Source organism: Theobroma cacao, chromosome 8 (assembly GCF_000208745.1).
Source record: "Theobroma cacao cultivar B97-61/B2 chromosome 8, Criollo_cocoa_genome_V2, whole genome shotgun sequence".
NCBI classification, from domain to species: domain Eukaryota; kingdom Viridiplantae; phylum Streptophyta; class Magnoliopsida; order Malvales; family Malvaceae; genus Theobroma; species Theobroma cacao.
In genome coordinates, this window is record NC_030857.1 from 6,020,450 (window position 1) to 6,044,982 (window position 24,533).

At 33.5% G+C, this 24,533-nt stretch overlaps 4 protein-coding genes across 9 annotated transcripts; 3 read left to right on the forward strand and 1 right to left on the reverse strand.

Moving 5' to 3' along the window:
* On the reverse strand, positions 484 to 6,408 carry LOC18592271 (biotin--protein ligase 2). Of its 5 annotated transcripts, XM_007018903.2 has the most exons (10): positions 6,198 to 6,398; positions 5,852 to 6,122; positions 5,694 to 5,755; positions 5,399 to 5,547; positions 4,982 to 5,102; positions 4,409 to 4,564; positions 3,824 to 3,869; positions 2,654 to 2,720; positions 1,877 to 1,953; positions 498 to 837 (listed from the first exon to the last, which is right to left on the reverse strand). In XM_007018903.2, exons 1-10 carry the CDS (start codon positions 6,331 to 6,333, stop codon positions 795 to 797), a joined length of 1,128 nt encoding a protein of 375 aa, XP_007018965.2. In that variant the 5' UTR covers positions 6,334 to 6,398; the 3' UTR covers positions 498 to 794. The 5 variants fall into 5 exon arrangements, 4 of the variants coding, with proteins under 4 accessions (XP_007018965.2, XP_017981760.1, XP_017981762.1 ...); XR_001929127.1 differs by lacking the exon at positions 3,824 to 3,869 and having other exon boundaries at positions 484 to 837; positions 6,198 to 6,400; XM_018126271.1 differs by lacking the exon at positions 498 to 837 and having other exon boundaries at positions 1,682 to 1,953; positions 6,198 to 6,404.
* LOC18592272 (histone-lysine N-methyltransferase ASHR1) lies at positions 7,514 to 13,409 on the forward strand. Its single transcript, XM_007018907.2, has 14 exons — positions 7,514 to 7,918; positions 8,100 to 8,245; positions 8,327 to 8,461; positions 8,562 to 8,616; positions 8,721 to 8,839; positions 9,361 to 9,449; positions 9,529 to 9,610; positions 10,497 to 10,601; positions 10,708 to 10,798; positions 10,877 to 10,996; positions 11,241 to 11,347; positions 11,736 to 11,805; positions 12,199 to 12,262; positions 12,930 to 13,409. The coding sequence occupies exons 1-14, from the start codon at positions 7,819 to 7,821 to the stop codon at positions 13,087 to 13,089; spliced, it is 1,443 nt and encodes a 480-aa protein (XP_007018969.2). The 5' UTR covers positions 7,514 to 7,818; the 3' UTR covers positions 13,090 to 13,409.
* LOC18592273 (histone-lysine N-methyltransferase ASHR1) lies at positions 13,694 to 16,614 on the forward strand. 2 transcript variants are annotated; one of them, XM_018125442.1, is made up of 4 exons: positions 13,694 to 13,868; positions 15,632 to 15,771; positions 16,180 to 16,319; positions 16,496 to 16,614. In XM_018125442.1, the coding sequence occupies exons 1-3, from the start codon at positions 13,763 to 13,765 to the stop codon at positions 16,276 to 16,278; spliced, it is 345 nt and encodes a 114-aa protein (XP_017980931.1). In that variant the 5' UTR covers positions 13,694 to 13,762; the 3' UTR covers positions 16,279 to 16,319; positions 16,496 to 16,614. The 2 variants fall into 2 exon arrangements, with proteins under 2 accessions (XP_017980931.1, XP_017980930.1); XM_018125441.1 differs by lacking the exon at positions 16,496 to 16,614 and having other exon boundaries at positions 16,180 to 16,490.
* LOC18592274 (histone-lysine N-methyltransferase ASHR1) lies at positions 19,070 to 24,147 on the forward strand. The gene is made up of 13 exons (XM_018125440.1): positions 19,070 to 19,260; positions 19,935 to 20,077; positions 21,251 to 21,385; positions 21,920 to 21,977; positions 22,073 to 22,191; positions 22,322 to 22,410; positions 22,501 to 22,582; positions 22,702 to 22,885; positions 22,964 to 23,095; positions 23,302 to 23,408; positions 23,620 to 23,689; positions 23,793 to 23,856; positions 23,927 to 24,147. Exons 1-13 carry the CDS (start codon positions 19,152 to 19,154, stop codon positions 24,072 to 24,074), a joined length of 1,440 nt encoding a protein of 479 aa, XP_017980929.1. The 5' UTR covers positions 19,070 to 19,151; the 3' UTR covers positions 24,075 to 24,147.

The following is a 24,533-nucleotide window of genomic DNA, read 5'->3' on the forward strand; positions in this document are numbered from 1 at the left end:
GACCCCTAAACTCTGGGGAATGAAAATTGAACCTAAAAGCTCTCGTGAACGGCAATGGAAACATATGACACAAGCTCGTTTGCAGCGTTCTCAGGATGACCAAACCTAAATATAATTCCATACTGATACTGTAATGGAGACAATTTGTGCTGTATGGACCCCTTAACAATGGCCTGCGGGCATTTCCAATAATATCGGGTTGAATTGCTAAGACATTTTTGTTTTGATGTAAGAAGCCCATGTCCAGGCTAGGTTTGGGGCGAAGGAAGAAGAAGGGGGGACCGGGAGTGGGATGGTGGGTTGAGCAAACACGGAGGCGATGATGGGACAAGGTTCCCACGACCACAGGACAGACAATGGGGTCGGTTTATCAGGACACTGATCCACTTAAAATAATCCTGTCTTTTAAGTGATCCTAGATATACAGCAAATCATACAACTATTTATTCTCATCAACATACAGGCAGCAAAGAAGGCACCAAATTTCTAACAAATGATTGACAAATTGGGCATAGATTTGAATTCAAAATTGCATGAGATTTGTTCTATACTCACTGTCCATTACTCAAATCTCATCTAAATAACAAAACCAAAGACTTGTGTAATATAAGTTTGACCCAGACCCAGATCTCATTCAAATAAAAATTATATTAAATAAAAAAATGGATAACCTTCGGAGAATAATGACATAAGTTGAAAAACCACATAAAAAGAAAAGAAAGAGAGCATCCTGTGTTTGGCACATGTTACAACATGACAGTTTGCCTCCCGTTGAAGGTGCTGTGGAATGTTCTTCATTCAAGTTTTCTCCTGACCAGTCCTTTGAAGAAGTCAAAACTGTGGCCACATGAGAGGCGATATTTTTTAATTACAGCGGAAAAGAATCGTGAAACTGATATGTGGAAAGTACGCGGAAACTTCTACTACTGCCAATGAAATGGGTGCCTTGCCAAGTGTTATATTCAAAGATGATTAGAACAAGGGAATCTAATGCTCTTAGGATGCACCGAATCAAAGCATATTCTTTTTCCACCTTGTGAACTTGATAATCTAAAGAAACCGTATTTAAAAATGTGTAATTAAAAAGGTGATCATCCTCTGGACTTGAAAGAAAATGAAACTCCTTGTGCACTGCACGCATATGTATACATGCATGCATGTTCATACTTTAAAAACCTTCCGATACATAATTTTGTATCCTTAAAAATTTAGTAATTCATGAATCTTTCATATCAGTCACAATCCAAGTCCTAAATTTCCAGTTGGTCATACTCCTGCTTTATTTTATTTTATTATTATTATTTTCTTTCTGAGAGAACATACTATACTATTGCTCAATTTAGCATTGACATGCTTGCTTAACATTGCAGAGAGAGAGAGTTTTTCACCCGTTTTTCCAGTCACTACTGGCCCATTTTGCAAGACGGAGCCAGAATTCGTGGACCATATATTTACTTTTGGGCCATACAAGTTGGATTGTCAGAAATCTTGCACCATTCAATGGCTTTTTGCTATCCGTACAGACAAGGAGCAGAATAATTTTTCAGAAAGTGGTGACTTGGTTTGATTAACGAGGAAATCAGTGTCAATAACTTGGTGTCTTCCGGTGTTCGCACACTACCCGATTTTAAAGGAAGCCATTAAAGCTTCCGGGAACCACGTGTAGCATGTTTATCACCTCTTTCCACAATAATTAATCTTTTGTTTTCTTTTTGGATGTTCTTACAGGTGGCTAAATTAGGCACTACCTAAAAATTAGAAAAATGAATTCTGAACTGTGTTAATATTTTCTTTCCAGCTACTGGATATATATTCTAAAGCCCTAGATGGGGAGATGTCGCAACCTCTGCAATAAAAAAAAGTAAACGAAAGATACCTGTTTCCATCAGGATGAAGTTCACACATTTGATAGTCATCACCAATAGCTAACAAATACCCTGAGGATGTCAAACCCTGCAAAACAAAAAATGAATACTACTTCTAACACACTCAATTACAAGTTACAGCATCTGCAATAAGAAATTATGTTCACTTTAACATGTTTGTGGAACAAATATTGCCACTCAACAATAATTCAGATTGATATTACAAGTTTTTCTAAGTTACTACAAGATCATTGGCTATACCCTTTACTCTAAGAATTTCCATTCTCTTCTCCCACAGATATGCGAAGGCAAAGACTAAAGCTCGAGAGAAACAAACTGTATATTCTGGTCTGAAATTTGAAATGAAGATGCTCTTCAAGGCATTGTTTACTTTTACCCAAGAGACTTTACAAGAACTTTTCCTAAATGAAAAAGACAAATGAATTCTTGACTAGTCCTCCCTCCCCCAACAATCAATAGAAAAATTATACATTAAAAAGAGAAAAATGGATAACGATGCATAGTATGTTCTTTCACTAAGCTAATTGACAATTATTTACTTTCGAGCACACAACAAAAATCTTCAACTAGATAATTATGGAAACAGAAGATTTCCCATCATACGTAAGAAGACAGAAAATTTAAGTACGAACTTAAAAGATTTAATCATTTAGCAGGCCATTTTATTTTCTTTTACAATTATACCCGCAAGCAGACACCTGCATATGCAAATGTCAAGAAAGGACAAGTCAGAAACTTATGCAGTAAACCTTTCAGGTCTGCCATACCTGGATCGTGACCACATTTTCCACAATTCTATCCTCATTCTTTTCCTGCACAATAACTCTCTGCCCACTGCATGGCCAATTCAATATAAAATAAACTCACATACCTATAAAAACAGCTTTAGAATATATATGCATGCCATAAATGATGGAAAAGTTTCATCTTAGTAGGGTTGCTTCAATTAAGAAAAACAAAAAGCTGGCTGTACAAACACACACAGGGAACTTTATTAAAGTTAATGGAAAAAAGATCAACATAGAGATACACACATTAATGCTAAAAGGCTGTTCAAGTTGAATTTAATTCTTGAGACAAGTAACTTCATCAGCTTCTATTGACTTAATGGTCATAGAAGAATAAGTTGACCACAATTTTATTCTTTGGACAAGATGGCCATCCACATGAAAACCTCTTTCTAAAATATTTCTTCTTCTTCTTCTTCTTTGTGCGTGTGTGTACGCGTGGGGTGGGGGGAGAGGGAGGGATAAGTTCTTTAATCTCTCTTGGATGGAAAATCCTGCAAGGTAGGCAATTCCGATGCAAGAATCCATCTCTATCGCATTCAGCCAGCCACCTTAATGCCCCCACTTGTGTTACAAACTTGTACAACCAAGTTCAGCAAAGGATGGTTTACGTAGGCATACATCTCTTATCTTTAAGGTTTAATTAATGTTTTCGCTTTTTTTTTTAATAAGTGATTAAGGTTTAAGGTTCTCCTATATATTAGGAAAGCTTAGGATTTTATTAGAATTCATACTGATGTAACCAAAGGCAACTGCTCATGCAATAATAAAAGACTAAGGCTGACAAGTGCAACAGCAGTCCCCTAAATCATTAAAACAACCACTTAGTATAAAATGCTAAAGGTAAAACTGCCAAAGCCAGTCTCACAGGCCCACAGTTCCAGGACCCTATTTTGATGGGACCATAAGTAGCTAATAATCCCTTTCCTTACTCTATGAAAACTAAAAAAAAAAATTAATAGATAATACACACTGAAAGAAAGATATAAATTATGAAAGAAAGTTCACCTATGGAGTCATGTTATATAGTAAAGCGCTGGGACCATAACTAGCTAATAGCACCTTTCCTTGCACTATTAAAACCACAAAGGTTTTTACTAGATAATACAACACATAAATGAAAGATGAAAATAATAAAAGAAAATTCACCTATGAAGCCATGTTCTATAGTAAAGCTCCTCTAGAGTTTGAAATCCTGCATGTTATGTGACCCCCAAAAAGAAAACTAGAAGTTATTAGTGGTACTGAAAGCTATGCAACACAATTAATACACATTGATAAATATGGTATATCGTTTGTCTAAAACAGATTCCCAATTTGTTTCACAACTTAGACAACAAACATTCTAAATTGAAGATATAGGTTCCACTTGATGAGTTGTCAGTGTATCAGAGAAAATGAAGGGCGGAGGGGGGGGGGGGGGGGTTGGATAATGGAGAATAATGTGTATGCATCAGAGGGCAGAATCAGGAAGATGCAGCTGCTGTCTCTTATTCACAAAAGGTGATCCAAATTCCACAACCTATAAGTAATTGAGAATTAATGGTAGCACCAATGACCATTTTCCTAGCATTTCAGTGAACCACTGTCTGTTGGAAACTTATGGAAATAGTTTTAGCATGAGAATGAAAATTGCACAATGCTCATTTTAAGAACAACCAAATTCGACAGAGTAAATGCATATTTACACATATGACCCAGGAGATTATAGAGAGAACCAAAAGAATGACTCACCTTGATTTAAGAAAATATCATATAACATCTCAAATTTATTAAAGAAGGCAGCCATGATATCTTCTCTTCTAAATTTGTTAGAAGTAGTAGACAGCTCTTTTAATACTGCATTCAAGCATGTCGTTGGTTTCTCATTATCAACATTCAAACCTACACCTGCAAGAACATCCAGTGATTTGTAAGCTTCATCATGCACATATGGTATATAAATAAAATAAGGCCAGCAAAATCCTATTTTCAAATGCAGAATGTGCTTCAATAGATCAATAGTCTACCCATAGTGAAGCAAGAATTTTCCATGTGAGAGCAGAAGCAAGGATGCTGCTGCAAATGCCTGCACAGGTGCAGTGGCATAACAGAGCTACTGGGGATTGAAGTCAATATATTTTCAGCTTATGAGCATCTTCAAAGATAAATAATCAACTTTCAAGAAAATTTAAGGGTCTCAGTCCCTCAAGCTTAAAATTTATCAGTGGCTCTGCCAGTGAATCTAGGGATTTAAAGATACAGACAGAAGCATAGATAGTCACACTGAATTTGATTATTGGCACTCAAAGGAATAAGTACTTTTACCAGAACTGACATTGAACTTCTTTGATTTATATGTTGATGTGCAGAGAATGCCTCCAACTTTAAGGCCATTTAAGTACAGATCATTTGGCCACTTGATTCTAACATCAAGACATGGGAAGCCCTGAAAAGATTTTTGGAAAAAGAAGTCTATCAAAATCTAAACTTCAGGTTCATACCAAAGAATAATTTGCAAAATAAGAATGGCAACAGATGTGAATTATCAAAGAATAATTAACATTTTCCACTCTTCAGCTTCGACTTGGTAATTTCCTAAGATGTGCACTCTAAGTTAAACCTTTGAATTTGAAGTTGATGCATACCAATTATGGACTATACATCCTTTTCATTCAATGGCATTCATCTTTTAAGGAAAAATAAGTCTTTATCGGTAGTAAAAGGGAAAGAAGAAAGGCTTACTTCCCGATCGCAAATATCCTTTATAGCCTCCGTCAGAGCTAGAGACACTACATATTGTACCAAAGGCACAATTTTTCCATCCTCCATTTCTAAAGTAAATGAAAACATAAGGCATCCCCTCGGAGACTCCCACGCATTCTTGGACCGACCTGCAAAAATCTCGAAACATTTACAAAATCATATTCATTAATACCAAACAAAAAAACTTAAATGCAAGATTCAATTTTTAATAATTCAAAATTATTATTTACTGCTGTTTTTGAGCCTCTTGAAGTAGCAACCAAACGAACCTTACCTCGCCCTTTAAACTGAACATCAGCTACACAAGCTGCACCAATTGGAAGCTCACAAAAATTGCTGTTCAAAGCAAAAAATAAAACTTTAGCATTCACGAAATAACAAAAAATTTCAAATAATTTCGATTTTTTTTTGGCCGATCGATTGTTCGCTTACTGAGAAACTACGTCGTGCGTGGAAGGCAACCGCGGGGACCAAATAAGATTCCGACCGAATCGGTTAGTCGAGAGTGAATTCAGAAACAAATTGACATTAAAAGCCTCTTCACCCAATTGGAAATTGCTAATCTCTGATTGTAAATGAGTTGAAACTTCGCCGCCGTTTGGAAGCTTAAGAGCGTTGTTGATTTTTAATGACTTTGCAATTTCGGTTTCGGCAGATGATTTGCCGCATAGAAATAGAGCAGAAGGCGAGCTCGTCTCCATGGCTGAGAAAAAAGAGGGAAAGTGATTAATTAAGGATTAAAGGAAAGATGAAGGCTTTAAGAGAGCAAGAAAATTACCTGAGGCTGCGACGGAGAAAGAAAGCCTTGACGGGGTGTGATTTTTCAGGGAGAGGAATGAGAAAGAAATATGGGGAGAAAGTAAACGGAAACGGCTGCTTACCAACATGCAAAAAATGCTTTGGCAAAGCCACATGGAAGACTGGTAGTTCGACGAAGATTTTAGTGACGTGAGAGGTTTTAGGACTGAGAAAATTATGAAGGGTGTTATTACGGGGATGGTCGAGGAATTGGCATCACAGACGCCTTTGAAACCGCAAATTTTAGTAGTGGATGAAAGACCTGTGAAATCGGTCAGCGGAGGAGTGGCTGTGACGCTAATTTTCAATGCGGCTCGTCACTGAATAGTTACGGGATTGTACGAGACCTTCCCGCCAAGGCCTGCAAGGCCAGCATGGTGGGCTGGGCTCCGGTCAAATTGGCCCAATTAATTATTTAAAATTTTTTTATCATATGCAATAATGAAATATATATTAAAATCTATTTTTTATGGTACGTGTAATTTTGTTATCGCCTTAAAAGGGGTATATTAAGTTAAGATATTTTTTTAGTTAAACTTAGAAAAAAAGAGAGAAAAATAAAGAAGTAATAAATGATTAAACTAGGTTTATTGAATTTTAGGGACGGTAATGGGTAAGTAATTATTATTTGTTAAGTGCCTTAATCCAAACTATATTATTTGATAAGATATTCGAATCTTACAAATATCTTATTAAAATTTTGAATTGTTATTGAAATATTTTAAATACTATTTATTAAATATTTAGTTAAAATGAATTTGAATTAATTTTTATGTATATTAATAATGAAAATTAAATTAATAAATAAAAGTTAGCTTATAAAAAAATAAATTAAAAATTAAAATTATATTTAGAATAAATAATAAATTTTAATAAATATATAAATAAAAATTTAACATTAAAAATTATTATTTTATAATCAAATTGGGAAATGGGTATTTTAAAATTACTATTCAAACCTATTAGAGTAATAATTTTATTATTTGAATTCTACTCAAATTTAATTATATAATATCTTGATTTTATTTAATATCGGCTAAAATAATACAAGATACTTTATTACAAAATATCTATTTACATCTGTATTTTTTATCAACATGCAAAAAATTTATACATTTTAGTAACATAATTGCTCAAATATAGGATTAATAAAAAAAATACATATGATTACATCACACATAAATGTAACACCTTGACTTGAACCTAAACTTTCTCCAAAAATTATCATCTTTTATCACTTGAACTATGTATATAAATACTAACAAAAAGTATCAAGATCATAAGTCCACATTTAAAACCAAAAAAAAAAAGAAAAACTATCATCTTATTGTTGTAATTGCTTCTCCATCGGAAAATTAGTAAAACTTCCGAACCGCCAGAGAAGAGGGTGTATCTTCAATTTAAGGCCCTGATTTCCAAATTTATATACCCTAACGATGCCGTATTAAGTATGTTTTCCCCCACTCCTGTTTACGAGAAACAATCGCAGCAGTAAATTTTCTTTTGATGTAGAACGCCGTAGTAATTACGAGCGAAGCAGCTGGATTAGTCCTCGTTCGTCAAGAACAAACCTTCCAGAGCTTGCGAGTTCTTGCTTGTTCATGGAGCAATTGCAGGCTTCTCTTCAAGCTCGCGGCTTAAGCGTTTCCAACCTCCCCGATAAAGGCCGCTCTCTCGTCACCACCAAGGATTTCTATCCAGGTTTTCTTTCCGCCAAATTCAAAAAAAAAAAAAAAAGAAAAGAGAAAAACTCTGTAAATTTGATCAATTAATCTATCAATAGCCTGGGAATGCGATAAGTTTTTTAAAAATATTCTATGTTTGTTTTCAGTAAAGTGCAGAAAAAAAAATGGAAAATTTAAAATGCAGCTTTGATTTGCAGGAGAAGTAATTATAAGCCAAGAGCCATACGTTTTCGTGCCAAACAACTCCTTAACTGAATCAAGTTGCGATGGATGTTTCAGCAAAAGCAATCTCAAGAAGTGCTCGGCTTGTCAGGTTGTTTGGTACTGTGGGAGCACTTGCCAGGTATACCGTGTTTCAACTCAACTAGTTGAATTTCTCATCGAATCAGTTGAAAATTATTGATTGGTTAATGTCTATTTACAGAAGCTCGAGTGGAAGTTGCATCGACTGGAATGCCAGGCACTTGCTAAGCTTGACAAGGAAAGGAGGAAGTCTGTTACGCCTACTATCCGGATGATGGTGAAACTTTACCTTAGGAGAAAATTGCAAAGTGAAAGGGTAATGGGGCTGGTTATTATTGTTTCATATGTGACAATTATAAGTTATGAGCTTTTTTTTTTTTCTGGGGTATTATTTAATAATTCCTTAAGATTTCCAGGTCATCCCTGTTACTGCTATAGACAATTACAATTTGGTGGAGCAATTGGTTTCTCGTATCCTTTCTTTATCATTGGATTTAGTCCATTTTGGTAGAATATCTTTTCTGATTTATAATTCTGCTGCTCAACTATTTTGTTTAGCCTTAAATTCGGGAAAGACATGTTGGATATCGATGAGAAGCAGCTAGTGTTGTACGCACAGATGGCCAACCTTGTTAACTTGATTCTTGGGTGCCCTGACATCGACATAAAAGAGATTGCTGAAAACTTTTCCAAGGTCCATCTTTGAGTCAATTTAAGCTAATGTCTTAGTCATTTATTATATTTGAAGCATAATTACTTGAAAGCATTGTTTTTGGTATGCTTGCCCTTCCTCCCTCCATCCAAGAAAGAATACGTTATATCTAGGTACTATGGGAGCAGTCTTACATTTCTTCCATGTGATGTTTCTCTGTTTAATCATTAAAATCTCTTCTTTTAAATTTCAAAACAACAGGAAGAGTGCAAGCTTATGTTGAAACCTGAGGCTTACTTAAAACAATTTGCAGAAAGGAGCAAGGTTGTCTAAGTTATGTTGTAATTTGATGGATATTCAATCCAAAGTTCATGCAAAAGTACGAATGGCCTAAATAAGCAATGTGGGAATTTATTACAGTGTAATTTCCGGTTTCTTTTAAATTGCTCTTTGTCACGTAAATAGTCTCTAATTCTTTCACCAAAGTGAGGAAAAAAATCTTAGCAATATCTTTCTACACTAGATAGACAGATATACTGATCTATTGATTCTGAAAATTGCAGATTGCATGTAATGCACATACGATTTGTGACAGTGAATTGAGACCCCTGGGGACAGGATTGTATCCTGTTATTTCCATTATCAACCACAGGTAATTATGCTTACAGATTCATGCAGTATGGTTTCCTTTCTAGTGATCTTTGATTCACTAAACAATTCCCCTGCTGTAGCTGCTTGCCAAATTCTGTCTTGGTATTTGAGGGAAGGTTGGCTTTAGTACGTGCTGTGCAACATATACCCAAAGATGCTGAGGTGAGAAATTTTTCATTTTACATTTTTTTATGCTAGGAACTGATGTATTAGGATGTCTTCTTCAGATTAGGGGTCAAAAAATGGTTAGTCTGTTTGTCAAATATATAGAAGAACACCCTGTAGTAAGGTTCAATTTCTTGGGACGCCAAGTTTGGTCAAGGGCAAGCTAGAGCTTAGAATTATTTTTGTTATTTAGTTACTTTAAATCATACCTGTCATCTTTTCTTCTTATGTGGAGCTTGTACCATCATGATGTCTGTGAAGATAGCACCAATACGATTTAAATGATTTGGTTTTTCTGTTATGTTTTAATTATGGCCTCATTATTTTTTTTCCATAATTCTTTTATTCAATAATATCATTACATGGTGCTCCCACAGCTTGTAGCTCTGCCAGCTATTATTGCAGATTTATTCTTTCCAGTTATGTGAAGTGATAGTAGGCTTAGTTTTGCTCTATGTTCTTTCTTTTCTGGATCATACCTGATAAACCATCAATGAAAATTTCTGGATGTTGTCTTGCCAAAGCTAGGTTATGCATAGGGCTAAAATGCTTGCTCACGGTGGAAAAAGGTTTCTAGATGTTCAATGGAGAGCATTTCAGCTTTTAGCCTTGTAATTTATTTGTGGCGCAATGCAGCTGCAATTTGTTATGACATCTATTTTATGCTCTTTCTCTTGGAATCTCATTGTTCTTTTCTTTGCAACTTTTATCTGAAGCTTGAACCAGCTTCAAGCTGAATACTAGTCTTATGACAAAGAAACAGAGAGGAACTACTAGAGCATGTTCAAGTTTCAATTAACCATAGATATTCCAGAAGATATAATTAGAATAATCCTTTGATATTGCAACTGAATGTGCTATTCCTTTTCTTGTATTTCCTAAGATATTGATCAGTTATATAGAGACTGCTACAAGTACCATTACTCGGCAAAAGACTCTCAAAGAACAATACCTTTTCACTTGTACATGTCCCTGCTGTATCAAAGTGGTACTTGCTCTATCACATTTTTTATTCTTTTAGCATGTAACATATTTGCTTTTGGAATGGACATTTTTCATTTCACTGATTAATCGGTGCTTGTATACTGTTGAAGGGTCAACATGATGATATCCAAGAAAGTGCAATTCTGGAGGGTTATCGGTGCAGGGACAACAGATGCAGTGGCTTCTTGCTTAGAGAATCTGGTATGTGACAATATGTAATTAAAGCCACCCAAAATGACCTAGACAAAATTTTACACATTTTGAAGTTTGGATATGCAGATGACAAAGGATTTGTTTGCCAACAGTGTGGCCTCACTAGAAACAAGGAAGAGATAAGAAAGAAATCACGTGATATCAAAGCATTGTTGGACAAGGCTCCTAAGTCTACTTCCTCTGGCAATATCCTTCTCTACTTTTTTATGTCAAGGAACTAATCACCTTTGGTGGTACTTCAATTTTATAAAGTTGAAATATAATTTTGCAGTTGGTTACTTGTTTTGATATTCTAATTTTAATCTCATTTCCGATGCCACTGTTTGAGTAAATAATTTTGTCTTTGGTGAATTAATATCATCTGGGAACAATGTTTATGTGCATTCATAGAAAGAAATAGATGAAATTTGATTCTTAACTTAAAGTTCAGATCCCCAGGATGCCATGATTTTGTATAAAAATATTGAAAAACTCCAGAAAGAAGTATGCCATCCTTTTTCAATCAGTTTGATGCGAACTTGGGAAAAACTTCATGAGGTACTTCCTTGAGTCATGTTGACATCTTAGAGCAGAATATAGGTTGAAGAAACTTATGCTTTTCTGTGTGCATGTGTGTGTGTGTGTGTTTTTATGTCTATCTATCGATTTCTCTTGGAGTAATCAATCTAAAGATGATTCAATTTTGTATAATAGAGCGTCATGATTCTTACTGCTGATTTGTTTTTTATCATCTAATGGTCCATGTAAATATGTTTTTCTTTGTACTTTTGATCTGATGAATGGCTAACTAAGTTTGAAGCTAAACTGAATGCAATACTTTTTTTTCCTGTTCTGTCAAACATCATTTGGTAAAATAATATTGGTTTTTTTGCAATATTAATTGAGTTGACTTGTGGTTCTGATAAAAATGGATCAATTCATGCAGATACTAGTGCAGCTGGAAGAGTGGAAAGAAGCTTTGACATTTTGCAGATTAACCATTCCAGTGTATGAAAGTATGTCTTATTTCAACTTAAATCTTTGACAAGAAACTAATTACACATCTACTTAAGTTGTTCACTTTTCTCACTTGTCATGGTATTCGGAGGGGGAAGAGACAAGAAACTTTAGTTTCGCTTCCTCACTTACAACATAAGCCAGATGCATCAAGATTTTTTTTTTTCTTTTTCAATATCTCATGAGTTTAGCAACCCAATCTAGTGGTTTTAATCTATAGGAGTAACCTAAAAGTGCATTCATAGTCCTAGTTCACACCTGTGATGTTTTCAATTTGGCCTGAAAACTCCAGTACAAGTGTTGATAAAATTTAGCCTAAATTAGATACAGTTTAATGTTCCTGAGTTGAGAAATTACTGGCATCCTGAACTTACCTTTCTGTTTCATTGCAGGGGTCTATCCAGGATTTCATCCTTTACTAGGATTACAATACTACAGTTGTGGAAAGCTTGAGTGGTTAGAAATTTTCTTGACTTTGTTATTTTCTTCATTCTCCAGTGCACTTCTTTCTTTCCCCTATTTTTCTTTTAAAAAATATATGTTAATTCCTTAAAATACTTATCAATTTTATAAAATAGACAGAATCCATAACTTGCTTTACAAAGTTGCCTCTTGGGACCTTATAACGGCTAAACTACTTTTGTGTGCCTAACATGAATGTGAAATCCACCTCAGTTCATTATCTTTATAGCTGTGCTCATGCAGGAACATAACCAAAAATCAGTAACTACATCACTCTGATCGATTGGTTAATGACATGGTATTGTTACTTATAGAGTTCTGTTAAAAGCCACAGTGAAAGTATCTTTTAGCAACTTTCCTTGGCCCTGGCAAGCTTTATGCGAGGTCTTTTAGAGGAAAATATCCATTCTTTTCATTGTAGGTTGAGGCTTTGGAAACAGCTTATTTAAAAAATGCACTGGACAGTTGTTTTATTGATCTTTCATGGGTCAATGAGTGGGCATGAACTGCCTGCATGACGTTCCTTTAATGAAGATTCAATCTGGGCTGCTTGAATCATGAAATTGGCAACTTTCACATCACCTCAACCCTCCCCTTGATATGATTACTGATATTTTTTACTCTTTTGAATCATAAACAACTTTGATATTAATCACGGCAGGTTGCTTGGAGAGACAGATGACGCTATCAAATCATTGACCAAGGCAGTTGACATACTGAGAATCACTCATGGGACAAACACTCCATTTATGAAAGAACTCTTGATGAAGTTGGAGGAAGCTCGTGCTGAAGCTTCTTACACGCTTTCATGTAAGGAGTAGTAAACTACTTCACTACTGTCATTAGCATTGTCATCATGTGAAGCATAAAAGTTGATCTGGGAGTGATTCAGTTGTTCCGTCGGTTCGATAGTCGGAAGCCATGCGTTTGGTTTTCCCCGAGCATGTTCGAGTGGATTAAGTTTACAAGATGAAAAAAGAAATTATCTTATTTTATATATCTGAAAACCTATTGAAAAAAGGAAAAAAATTATTTCATTTGATGATGAAATTTTTAGTAAGATTCAGTTGTATTAGTGCTGTTCTACGTTTATAATCAAATGATTAAAGTTTGTGATATATAGTGACTCTCTTTTGTTGGCCAGAATATATATGCTAACTCTTGAAAATCTCAAATCTAGGGTGACATTTAATTTCTAATAAAAATGTATTAACAAGCAAAATCAAGGGTAACAGCCGTTATCTCCCTCTTGTAAGTTGTAACCAGCATCTGACAGCCGTTAGTTTTATGATTATTTTACGATCCGACCATCATTGATTTACAAAGCTCCTCTTAGCTGTCACTGGCCCCAAATAAAAAGCACCGTAATCCTATCATTTCTAATCTTTCTCTTCCCATTTTTTTTACATATATTAATAGCAAAGAGGAAGCTCCCTGGTTTTTCTATTTTCACTTGCGAATTCCTATGAGAAAAGAGTATTCGTCGTCATTTCAATGGAGAATTTGGAGTTGCAGGATTTTCCTGAAGCTGAAGGGTTAAGCGTTTCTTATATTCTACCGAAAGGGCGTGGTCTCTTCGCAAAGAAAGCTTTCACTCCAGGTTCTTCTCTCTCCTCTTATGCTTGGTTTTTCTTAGTCAAGACTAGAGAAATGCTACTTCAAGAAAGTTGAAAATGTTGTTATGTTAATTAGGAAGCTTGTGTTTGCTTGTTACACAAGATAATTACGACTCAACGAGAAGGAAAGCGAAAAAAATGTTAAACTTCACTTCAGACGACTCAATAACTCAAATGTTTTAAACAAAATAATCAAATAAAGCCTTTTATTGAAATGAAGAATTTTTTTTAAGTTTTAAATAATTACATTTATATTTTTGATTTGATATATTTAAATATATATTAAAAAGTATAAAAAATATTTAGTTATTATAATTATTTTATAGTTTTTAAATAATTAATATAAAATCAACAATCAAAATTTTTAATTCAAATAAATTATCACATAACATAAAGATAATATAACAATATAATATAAAATCTAAATTAAAGTAAAAAATTTACAAAGATTAAAACAATAGTACCTAATTGTTAAATGCTTATTACATATCATAGATAAAACTCATGATTTTATGAAGATAATAACATAACAGATTTCTTACATATTTTTTTGAAAAAAATTAAAGTTAAAAATAAACAAAAGCAAATGAGGGAAGACAAGTGGATATTATAAATTGAAAAAAAAAAAGATAACTGGTTTTATGTATAGGGAATAAAATAGTTATTAGAGATCATTAAATAAATCTTATTGTTAGTTGATTGAAAATAGAAAAAATATGTGAGAAAAAAATAATTATGGGAGATTATTAAATACATCTTTTTGTTAATTGATTGAAAATAGAAAAAATAATAAAATTAATAGAATTGTAGGAATTGAAAAGTAATAAAAAATTGAGTTTGTTAGGTACATATTTAGAAAAGTGAGAGAATATATCATTTTATTAATTATTTTAAATTTTTATATATTTTTAATAAAAAATAAGACAATTAGTTCAGAATTAATAAAAATATAGAAATGAAAGAAAACAAATATTTATTAGACATGAGAAAATAGATAAATAATTAATTATATTATTATAATATAAAAATATGAACTTTTTTAAATTTGAGAACTAAAGCCCTTGCTTATTGCTTAGGTGGCTTTAACCAAAGTCAGGCCTTGCTTCACCTTTTGCATTAAAAAGGCAAAAAGAAAGAAGAGTTGTCTTGCATGGAAGAGAAGTGCAAACGTGCCCAGAAAGGAAAAACAAAGGAGTTGTATTGAATTAGACAATAGTTTTGAGACGTGAATATTTGGTTTTTTTTTTCCCTATTTTTTACTCTTTTTTTGTAGCTTGTCAATGATCTTTTCTTTTCCTTTTACTGATCTTTTTATGCCTTGAACTCTTGGTGATCTATTATTTTGTTTATCATCTAGTGTATCAATACATTAAAACAAAAATGTAGGTAAATTATTTCCTTATTTTGATGAATCTTGCTTGCAGGAATAAAAAATGCATGTTTATATATATGTTTATATATGTGTATGTATTTTTTAATGTTTATGGATATATACGTATGTATGTCATACATTTATGTATAAATTCATAGTAGGCCTGGGGATGTACATTTATGTACATGTATGTGTACTCTCATGTATACATACATCTCTGTATATGTATTTAGTTGGCATGGGGATTAGAACTTAATTAAGAATATTTATTTTGAAGGTGAACTGGGGCTACTAGCACCACAAGAAAAGGGGATACACTTATTTTTGATGTGCACCTTCATGTTTCCTTATACTAGTGTAACAACTGCATTTCAGGAGAAGTGATCATCAGGGAAGAGCCATATGTTAATGAATCAGCAAGCCCCTTTCCTGTATGCAAGGGATGTTTCGAATCCCAGGGCCTTTTGAAGTGTTCAGCCTGTCAGTTTGTATGGTACTGTGGTAGCGAATGCCAGGTATTTTATTTAATTTTTTTTCTGTTTTGTTTAATTACTTAAGTGTTGATGCAACAAAACTTTGCCTTAGGCAAATTCCAGCCTATGGGTTATGGTTCTATTTAGCATTCGCTCACCAAGTGCAATGATACCCAAGAGTAGATAATGTTACATGCACAAAATTGAGAATTGTAATCTCGATGATCAGTAATTATTTAGGGTATTTAGGGAGAGCAAGGATAGAGACAAGTGTTATAATTAGAGAGGGAGCCGTGTTCACAATGAATGCCTTCACCTTTTTATATCGGTGACAGATCTTTAAGATAGTGACACATGTCTTTGTTTCAAAGGGATGAAACTCATCCTTAACTGGTGGAATGGATGTGCGTTTTGTTTATTCTGAATATATTATTCCTTTTTTTATTTCAGAGGCTTGATTGGAGGTTGCATTGCATAAGCTTGAATATCGTGCCTTCTCAAGGATTGACTAGGCGTGGCACTATTTTGTTACACCTGAGATACGTGTAGTGGCAAAGCTCTACCTCCGGAGAAAGCTACAGAGTGATGAGGTAAATGTTTTTTTCCCAAATTAGGCCTATTTATCTACAACCTGCTGTAATGGTTTGATGACTCTTTGTACTGAGACTTTGATTAGTTCGTACTTTATGGGCATTAATGTTGGGTGTATATATCTATCTATCTATAGAGAGAGAGAGGCTTGTTGATTTTCCATTGACTTACACAGGCTTTTGCGTTTTGCAAACACATAATTTGAAGTGTACTGCCAGGGGGGAGCTGTCCTACATCCATGCTTGACAATGCCTTCTCAATACACAAGGCATGAATTAACTGTTTCTATGTCAATCTTTAGAATTAGTAACATGACCTGTTTTAAAAGGATTTGCCGAAAAATCCTCTCTATATCAATATCAACAGGAGTGTTAAAATGCAAATGCTAAATGAGAAATCAGATACTGTTTTCTTAGCAATATATCAAGTAATGAATTATCTGTATGCAGGGTTTTAGCAAAGAAAATTGGTTTTTGCTCTATAAATTGAGAAGCATAAATTGAGAAGGTCCTTCTAGCTCCAAAACCTAATGCAAAAAGATGTGTTAGTGTCGCCTGATACATTGAATAAAATATATTTGATATTATAATCACCTTGAATAAGGCTGCAAACCCTTTAGCTTTCAACATTCCTGTAATGTTTCAATCTCTTATCTGGTGTCTGGGACATTTTTATCCGACACTCAATGCAAACTGATTTTGTTCAAATTTTTATTGCTTTACCTAGCAACCCCCTTCTCGTACCCAAACAAAAATATAGTCCGCAAGGATTCCCAAGGGCTATCATTTTTCCATTCATTAAGATTATCTGGCGCATTACTCATTTGTGTATGAAAAATACGGTCTACAAATTCTCTATGCAAAGACCATGTGAAGCAACTTAGGATGATTTATAGGTTGGATCCTTTATCTTCATCACAAACTGATAATGAATTATGATACTTGTTATTGGCATGACAGGATCCGCATCCAAAGCTTAAGTGCTATAACAGTTCATATCTCAATTAGCATGTAGTGAAAGATAAATTTACGTTTGATAGTTATTGCACTTAATGCAACTTGAGGTTTATCTACTAAGTGGGAGGAGTCTGCAGTACAGCTTTTACTGCAGCTGTAGAATGTGAGATTTGCTGAAAAGCTAAGATGGAATTGGTTTAAATTCCTTAGGCCCAGTGATTCTTTTCCTCTTAATAGATACATACCTAATAGCTTCTTTGGTTGAATATTATTATGTGCCCGAAACTATCGAGTTTTCCTCCTCCCCTGTTTGAAACATGACTTATGAGATGTGAACAAATCTTGTCAAACATCTTACTAGTAGATTTGTGGTTTGGTAATAAAAATTATAATATTGAGTTTCATTTTGTTCATAATTTGGTATATTGGCTGATCATCCCTTGTGGCAAGCTTCTTGACAAACTTGGTGATGGCATAAGTCCAGGAAAATCTCAAGACTTTTTCTTTTTTCTCATAGCATAAGCATTGTTAAAACTTACTTCTGCTTTAAGCGGTGAGCTTATCCAACCTCGCTTCTGTTGTATATTTTCACTTTGCTCCCATTGATGTCAAATTCATGTACAGTAGTCAATGCTGCATGCATTTTTGCTTGATTTAATACAGGTAAAATTAAAAAATAAATAAATAAAAATCTATCTGTCACGAAAAAAATCACTTGTTAAAAAAAAAAATCGAAATTGCCTCTGGTCGGAGGAGATCTATCTATCACTTATATATCTAGACTTGCTTGTGTTTAGAAGAATTGAAAATGTATTGTTCTATATTAATTTTAAATTATGAAATTATGTTTATTTATATCTTTGTAGTTGGATGTTTGAAAATATTTCTTTAAAAAGGATCTATTATGTCATTTTCAAACAATAATCCATTTAAGGAATTTCGTGTTCATCACATTCTTGAATTACTTGTGAATATTTATTTTTATTTATTTATAAATAACAATTATATATACATACAAATGTTTTAAAATGTAAAATTTGAAATACAAATTGTTGAAATTTTATAATATTATTTTATAAAATTTTCAATACTACTAATTTTGAAAAACATATTTTTAATGACTGTTATTTAAGAGAATTAGAATTCTTATTTATAAATTAAATAAATCTCATTAATGCTTAAAATAAAAATATTTATAATAATAGTCATTCAATATAATTATAATTAAAAAAATTTAAAATGACAATTTAAAAATATAATAAAGAAATAACTATATTTCATCAGACAAAAGTTTTATCCATATCAATTACCCTCTAATAATATTACGTACTATTTTAAATAATTATTATTTATATAATAATTAAAATTATTTAAGATAATGATTGACAATTTCAAATTATTTGTAACTGTCTAGGTTAGAATTTGACATAACTGTCAGTCTATCACTATCACCGATGTCGGACAGCGGTTTGTTTTATGAGTTTGTTACAATACGAGTATCATTAGTTTCCGAAGCTCTCTAACTATCATGTCCCAAATCAAAAACACCGTAATCCTATAATTTCTAATCTCTATCCCCGCTCCTCCTTTTTCTTTTACATATTATAAATAGCGAAGAAGAAGCAATTTGAGTTTGCTAAACGAAAATTATTTATCAAGGTCCTCTCGCTGTCGTGTCTCAAATCAACAGTACCGTAATCCTATCATTTCCACTCTCTCTCTCTCTCTCTCTCTCTTCCCCCTCCCCTTTTTCTTTTGCATACTATAAATAGCGAAGAAGAAGCTCGCTGGCTTTATTTTCACTTGCGAGTACCTCCGACTCTGAGAGAGAAAAAAGAAAGCAAGAAAGAAAAGAGAGAGTTAGTTATCATTTCAATGGAGGATGATGTGGAATTGCAGAGGTTTCTTGAAGCTGAAGGCTTAACCATTAAGACTATTCTACCGAAACGGCGTTGCCTCTTCGCCACCAGAGATTTTATTCCAGGTTCTTCTCTGATCTTCTTTGTTTTTCCTTAAAAATTTTTGAAGCTTCTAATTTGCTTGTTATACGAGGAAAAGGAAAGTGAAAGGAAGGGTTAAACTTCTTTTTTTGCATGCAAGCAACAAGAAAAAAGAGAGTTTGTGTTTGTTGCCTTTGCAATGCAGACTTGAACTTGATTTGTTTTCTTGCATGGAAACAAAAGAAAGAAGAGAGTGAAACATACCAGAAAGAAAGAAAATGAAAACCCGTTAAACTGAACCTGACTATTCATGACATTTTCTTTTCTTTTTCTTTTTTTATAACTCTGTTCAAGGTAGTTTTATGATCTTTTGTTAGCATCTACTAATGTATTAGTTCATGAAGGTACTTTTTTTTTACCCTTTTCTTATTCTTCGAAGTTCAAAATATGTATAAGTATCCGTTTCTTATGCATGTAAGTATAAAAATAACATTTTATTCATTGGTATATGTGAGAGTATGTGTGTGTGTGTGTGTGTATACATAGATATGTATGTAAATATGTAACTAGGTAATATGTATGTAGTTATGGTTAGTGAGGGAATATATGTTTGTATGCCAATAATTCAATTATAGCTACGGTAGAGAATACAATTATTTTTGGTATGCACTTTCTTGTTTTCCTAATTTTGGTACCAGTGGTAACAAACACATTTCAGGAGAAGTGATTATGAGGGAGGAGCCTTATGTGTGCATACCAACAAGCTCTAATCCTCTATGTCAGCAATGCTTTAAATCCGATGGTGCCCTTTCGAAGTGTGCATCTTGTAACATAGTTTGGTACTGTGGTGTAGAATGCCAGGTATATCTTTTTAATTTTGTTTCTGTGCTGTTTTATGGTTAAATTCCAGCTTTGGTTTATGGTTCTATATATCATTTTCTTACCAATTGCAATGATCCATCTTTCTCTGTGGAGGGTCACATCAGATATATAAACACAAGTAAAATTTGGATTCTTTATTAGAACTTTTTTTTCCCAATTAATGATGCTAAATACCAAAAAATAAAAATTATAATTAATCTTAGAGATCATCATAGTATTCATCTTTTGTGGGATCAATATAAGTTTTTGACAAAACTGTTGAACTTAAGCATTTATATCACACGTTTGAGTTGTAGAAACATTTAAGCTTAGTGCAACAATATTGAAGAAGAAGAAATCTGGTACAAGAGTATATTATTTAGGTTATTTGCGCATTAAGTTAGGTTAGACTAAGTTATTTTTTACTTTACTTGTATTTCAATAAAGTTTAAGTTGAGTTATTTTTTTATTTATTTAGGAATTGTAATAATCTCACATGGAAAAGTTAGAAGACTCTTTTTCTTAAGAATAGTTATATAAAACCCTCTTGACTTAATTGTTAGACACATTCAAGTTAAGAATTAATAAATAATATTTTTTTTAGTAAGTAAGAATGTTTATTTAGATTTTAGTATTTTTGATTTGACTAACCAAAATAGGATTTTGATCATTATTCATTTTAATGGAGTTTCTAACCTCGTCAAAATTGATATTTGCCTTAGTGGGATTATTAACCTTGCCATGATTAGTGTGTTCACAACACCCGACGTCAAAATCAGAGAAAAGAAAAGCTTAAAAGCTTAAGAAAGTAAAACAGAGAGATACTTAAAGTAATGGCATCAGTACCATTTTCATTCATTAAGACATAAATATACATGAAGTACATTGCTTGAGTTTCAGTAGAACATATCCGTACTCAAAATCAACTAACTACATACATAGCCATACTTTGCTGACATTAAACAGTTTAGCAAGTAAACTGTCACACTTAACCATCAGAAGTATGGTTGCCCACTAAACCTTTGACTTTGCTTTGGTCTTCGAAGCAAGCCTTACATCAACAAAAACGCAGGAGAAGAACAATGAAAATGGAATTAATGACTTAGAAGATAAACGTAAGTAGTGGGATTTGTGTTTTGTTTATTCTGAATATATATTGTTCTCTAATTTCAGAGACTTGATTGGAAGTTGCATAAGCTTGAATGTCGTGCCATCTCAAGGCTTGAAGAGAAGTGGCAGGAGCTTGTTACACCTGAGATACGCCTGCTGGTAAAGCTCTTCATTCGGAGAAAGTTACAGCGTGATAAGGTAAATAACTTTTTATGTAATGGCTTTTCAAATTTGGCCCATTTATCTGCAACATGCAATAGTATCATGATTTGGATGACAGTTTACTTGTTATTTTAATAATCCTTGATAGAGAGGTTTATTGATTCGCCATTGACCTACTCGGGCTTTTGCCTTTCTGCGTACATGTAATTTGAAATGAACTGCAACCAAGCAGTTGTTGTTGAATATCCTGAATGAGAAAACAAGGCATGGGTTACCTGTTTCTATGTAAACATAAGAGTGTTGAAATGCATATACTGAATGAGAAATCAGATACTGTTTTCTTAGCAATATATCAAATAATAAATTATCTATCTCAGGGTTTTAGCAAAAAAAAAAAAGAAAGAGTTTTCTTCCTATTTTATCATCTGCATTCTCAATAAATAATGCCTATTCCATGTAAAATTAGAAATTCAGAAATAAGAATTTAATGCTCTCAACGAGGAAGTAAAACTAATAAGCATACTGAACTAAGTATAAATATTGAGTTTCATTTGTTCATTTGTGTACTAGCAGGTCATCCCTACTACTCCTATAGACAACTTCAACTTGGTGGAGGCAATGATAGATCGTATCCTTTTTTGTTTGCTGATGTTCATTTGTGGTTTCATTGCCACGCATGTGCTTAACAAATTCTTATGCTTCACTTAACCTACTTTTGGGAAGATCAATATAAAATGGAGATGAAGAAATTGGTTGCGTATGCGATGAAGGCTGAAATTGTCACGCGAATGCTTCAGCAGCCTGACCTTGATCTAGACAAGGCAGTAAACAACTTTTGCAAGGTATTCTAGATTAGCAATATTTTTTGTCATGTTCTTAGATTCTTAAATTAACCAGAACAGATCTCCATGTAGAAGATTGAGGTTCTGATCAGGTCTTCTCTGAAATTCAATTCTTTCAATTCTAATGCAGGTTTCATGCAATGCAAATGCCATCGTTGACATTGCAATGGAGCCACTGGGAATTGGACTGTATCCTGTCATGTCTATTATTAACCACAGGTAACTGATAAAACTGATTAACGGCTTTTTTTCAACTCGTGATTTCTTTTGGGCTTGCTCTTTACGGGTTTAATCATTTTGGGATTACAGCTGCTTGCCCAATGCTATTTTGGTTTTTGAAGGAAAACTTGCTGTACTTCGTGCTCTGGTGCCTGTGGAGAAAGGTGATGAGGTAATATATGTACGCAATGAGTTTGAAGTTTTCTGCATTTTAAGTCAACATAGAACTTGATCCTGTACTGCTTCTTCATGACTAAGTTGTTGTTGTTGTTGTTATTGTGTTTCCATAAGGTATTGATAAGTTACATAGACCTTGGCCGAACCACCAGGCATCGACAGCACGATCTTAATGCAAAATACCATTTTACTTGCACATGTCCCCACTGCTGTAAGTTTGCCGAAATCAATGATCAAATTTTGGATGCTCTGCGATGCAAGCGTGGCAAATGCGATGGTTTCTTCGTTAATAAAGACAGTATGTCATATCAATGCTAGCTAAACTGTTTTCGGTAGATCTAGAGCTTAATTGATCTTTCTCTATTTGGAGATGCAGGATTTTACAGTCATGACCAGAAACTTGAATGCAACAAATGTGGACTCGTCAAGACTTTGGAAGCGGAAAGACGTGCAAAGGGGAAAATAGATCCACTGTGTGATAAGGGGAAATCGGAGTTTTTTTCTGGCAGTATCCTTCTCCATTGTTTGTATATAAATAATAAATATTAGTAATTCTTATATCAATTTGAAATATTATTTCTCCTACAGCATGTTACGATTTGTTTTGCTCATATTTGCATTGATTTTGTCTTTGTATACTTTGGCAAATATGTTAGTGAAGCTAATTTGCAGTAACACGCTCAAAATAAAAGTTGTTCTTTGACAGTGTTGTAGATTTTCAGGAAGCTCTGTCTACTGTAAAGAGGGTTGAGGAAGCGACCCTGGATGTTTTCCATCCTTCTTCATTCAGTGTGATGATTGTCAGAAATTTACTTACAAAGGTAGCCTTTTTAAGCAAAGGAGTAGAGGTTTTTGGACCAAAAGGAGTTGAAAAAGCCTTTGTTTGCTGACTTGGATGCCATTTGAACAACATAGTCAATAGTTGAGAGGCTTAATTAGATGAAGAAATAATAACAGGAACAGTCTTGTCTTGATACTCAAAGCGTGGACCATTAAGATTTGATATTGTTTATGCTATTTTGTGCTTTTCAGCTCTATATGAAGACAGGAGATATACAAGCAGCGCTGGAATGTTGTAGATTGATAACACCAGTGCGTGAAAGTATGTCATTTTCTATCCTTGTACCTGAATCTTCAGTTTAGTTACTTTGTTCTTTGTTTAAATTTCTTATCCAACATTCCTGCCCTTTTATCTTTTTATACAGGACTATTACAAAGAAACGATCCTGTTCTTGGAATGCACTACTACGTACGAGGGAGGCTTGAAGGGTTAGAAAATTTTCTGTGTCTCCATTATCTTCAATATTATGAACATAAAAGGGTTGTTCGTTTATTACAGGGCTAAAGGGGACGAAGAGGATGCTATCAAGTATCTGACCAGGGCAGGTGATATACTGCGAATTACTCATGGGACAAATTTTGCTTTGGTGGAAGAGCTTTTGAGCCAATTGGCCAAGGAACAAGAGGGAGGTCTTAGTGGATTTTGATGTATGAGCAATGCTTGCTGAGCCATTTCTGTGATGCTGTACGTTTGTGTACCTAAACAGCTTGCTTTAAACATTCTTTGATCGGTTTTAATACCATTTTTTCATGGATTGTTACTTATAAAATTCTGTTAAAAGCCTCTGTGAATATTGACATATATGACACCTAACAGAAAAAGGGGACAAGTCCCTAAAAAATAATCACATGAGCATAAGCCAAGGATATACAATTAACCCACAAAAACTGAAGTTGTATTTATTTAATTGTATGATGTGTTTGAATTTATAGTTGATAAGATTTTCTTAACCATGTTAAACATTAATGCACATTAACATTGAATATTGTTTTAATATAGTCATCAAATTAGATTTTTTTTTTAAAAATAAAATACATTCAAATTCTTAAAGTTTTATTTTAATTCAGTTCAAGTACATTAGATTTTAAAATAGATATATCTTATC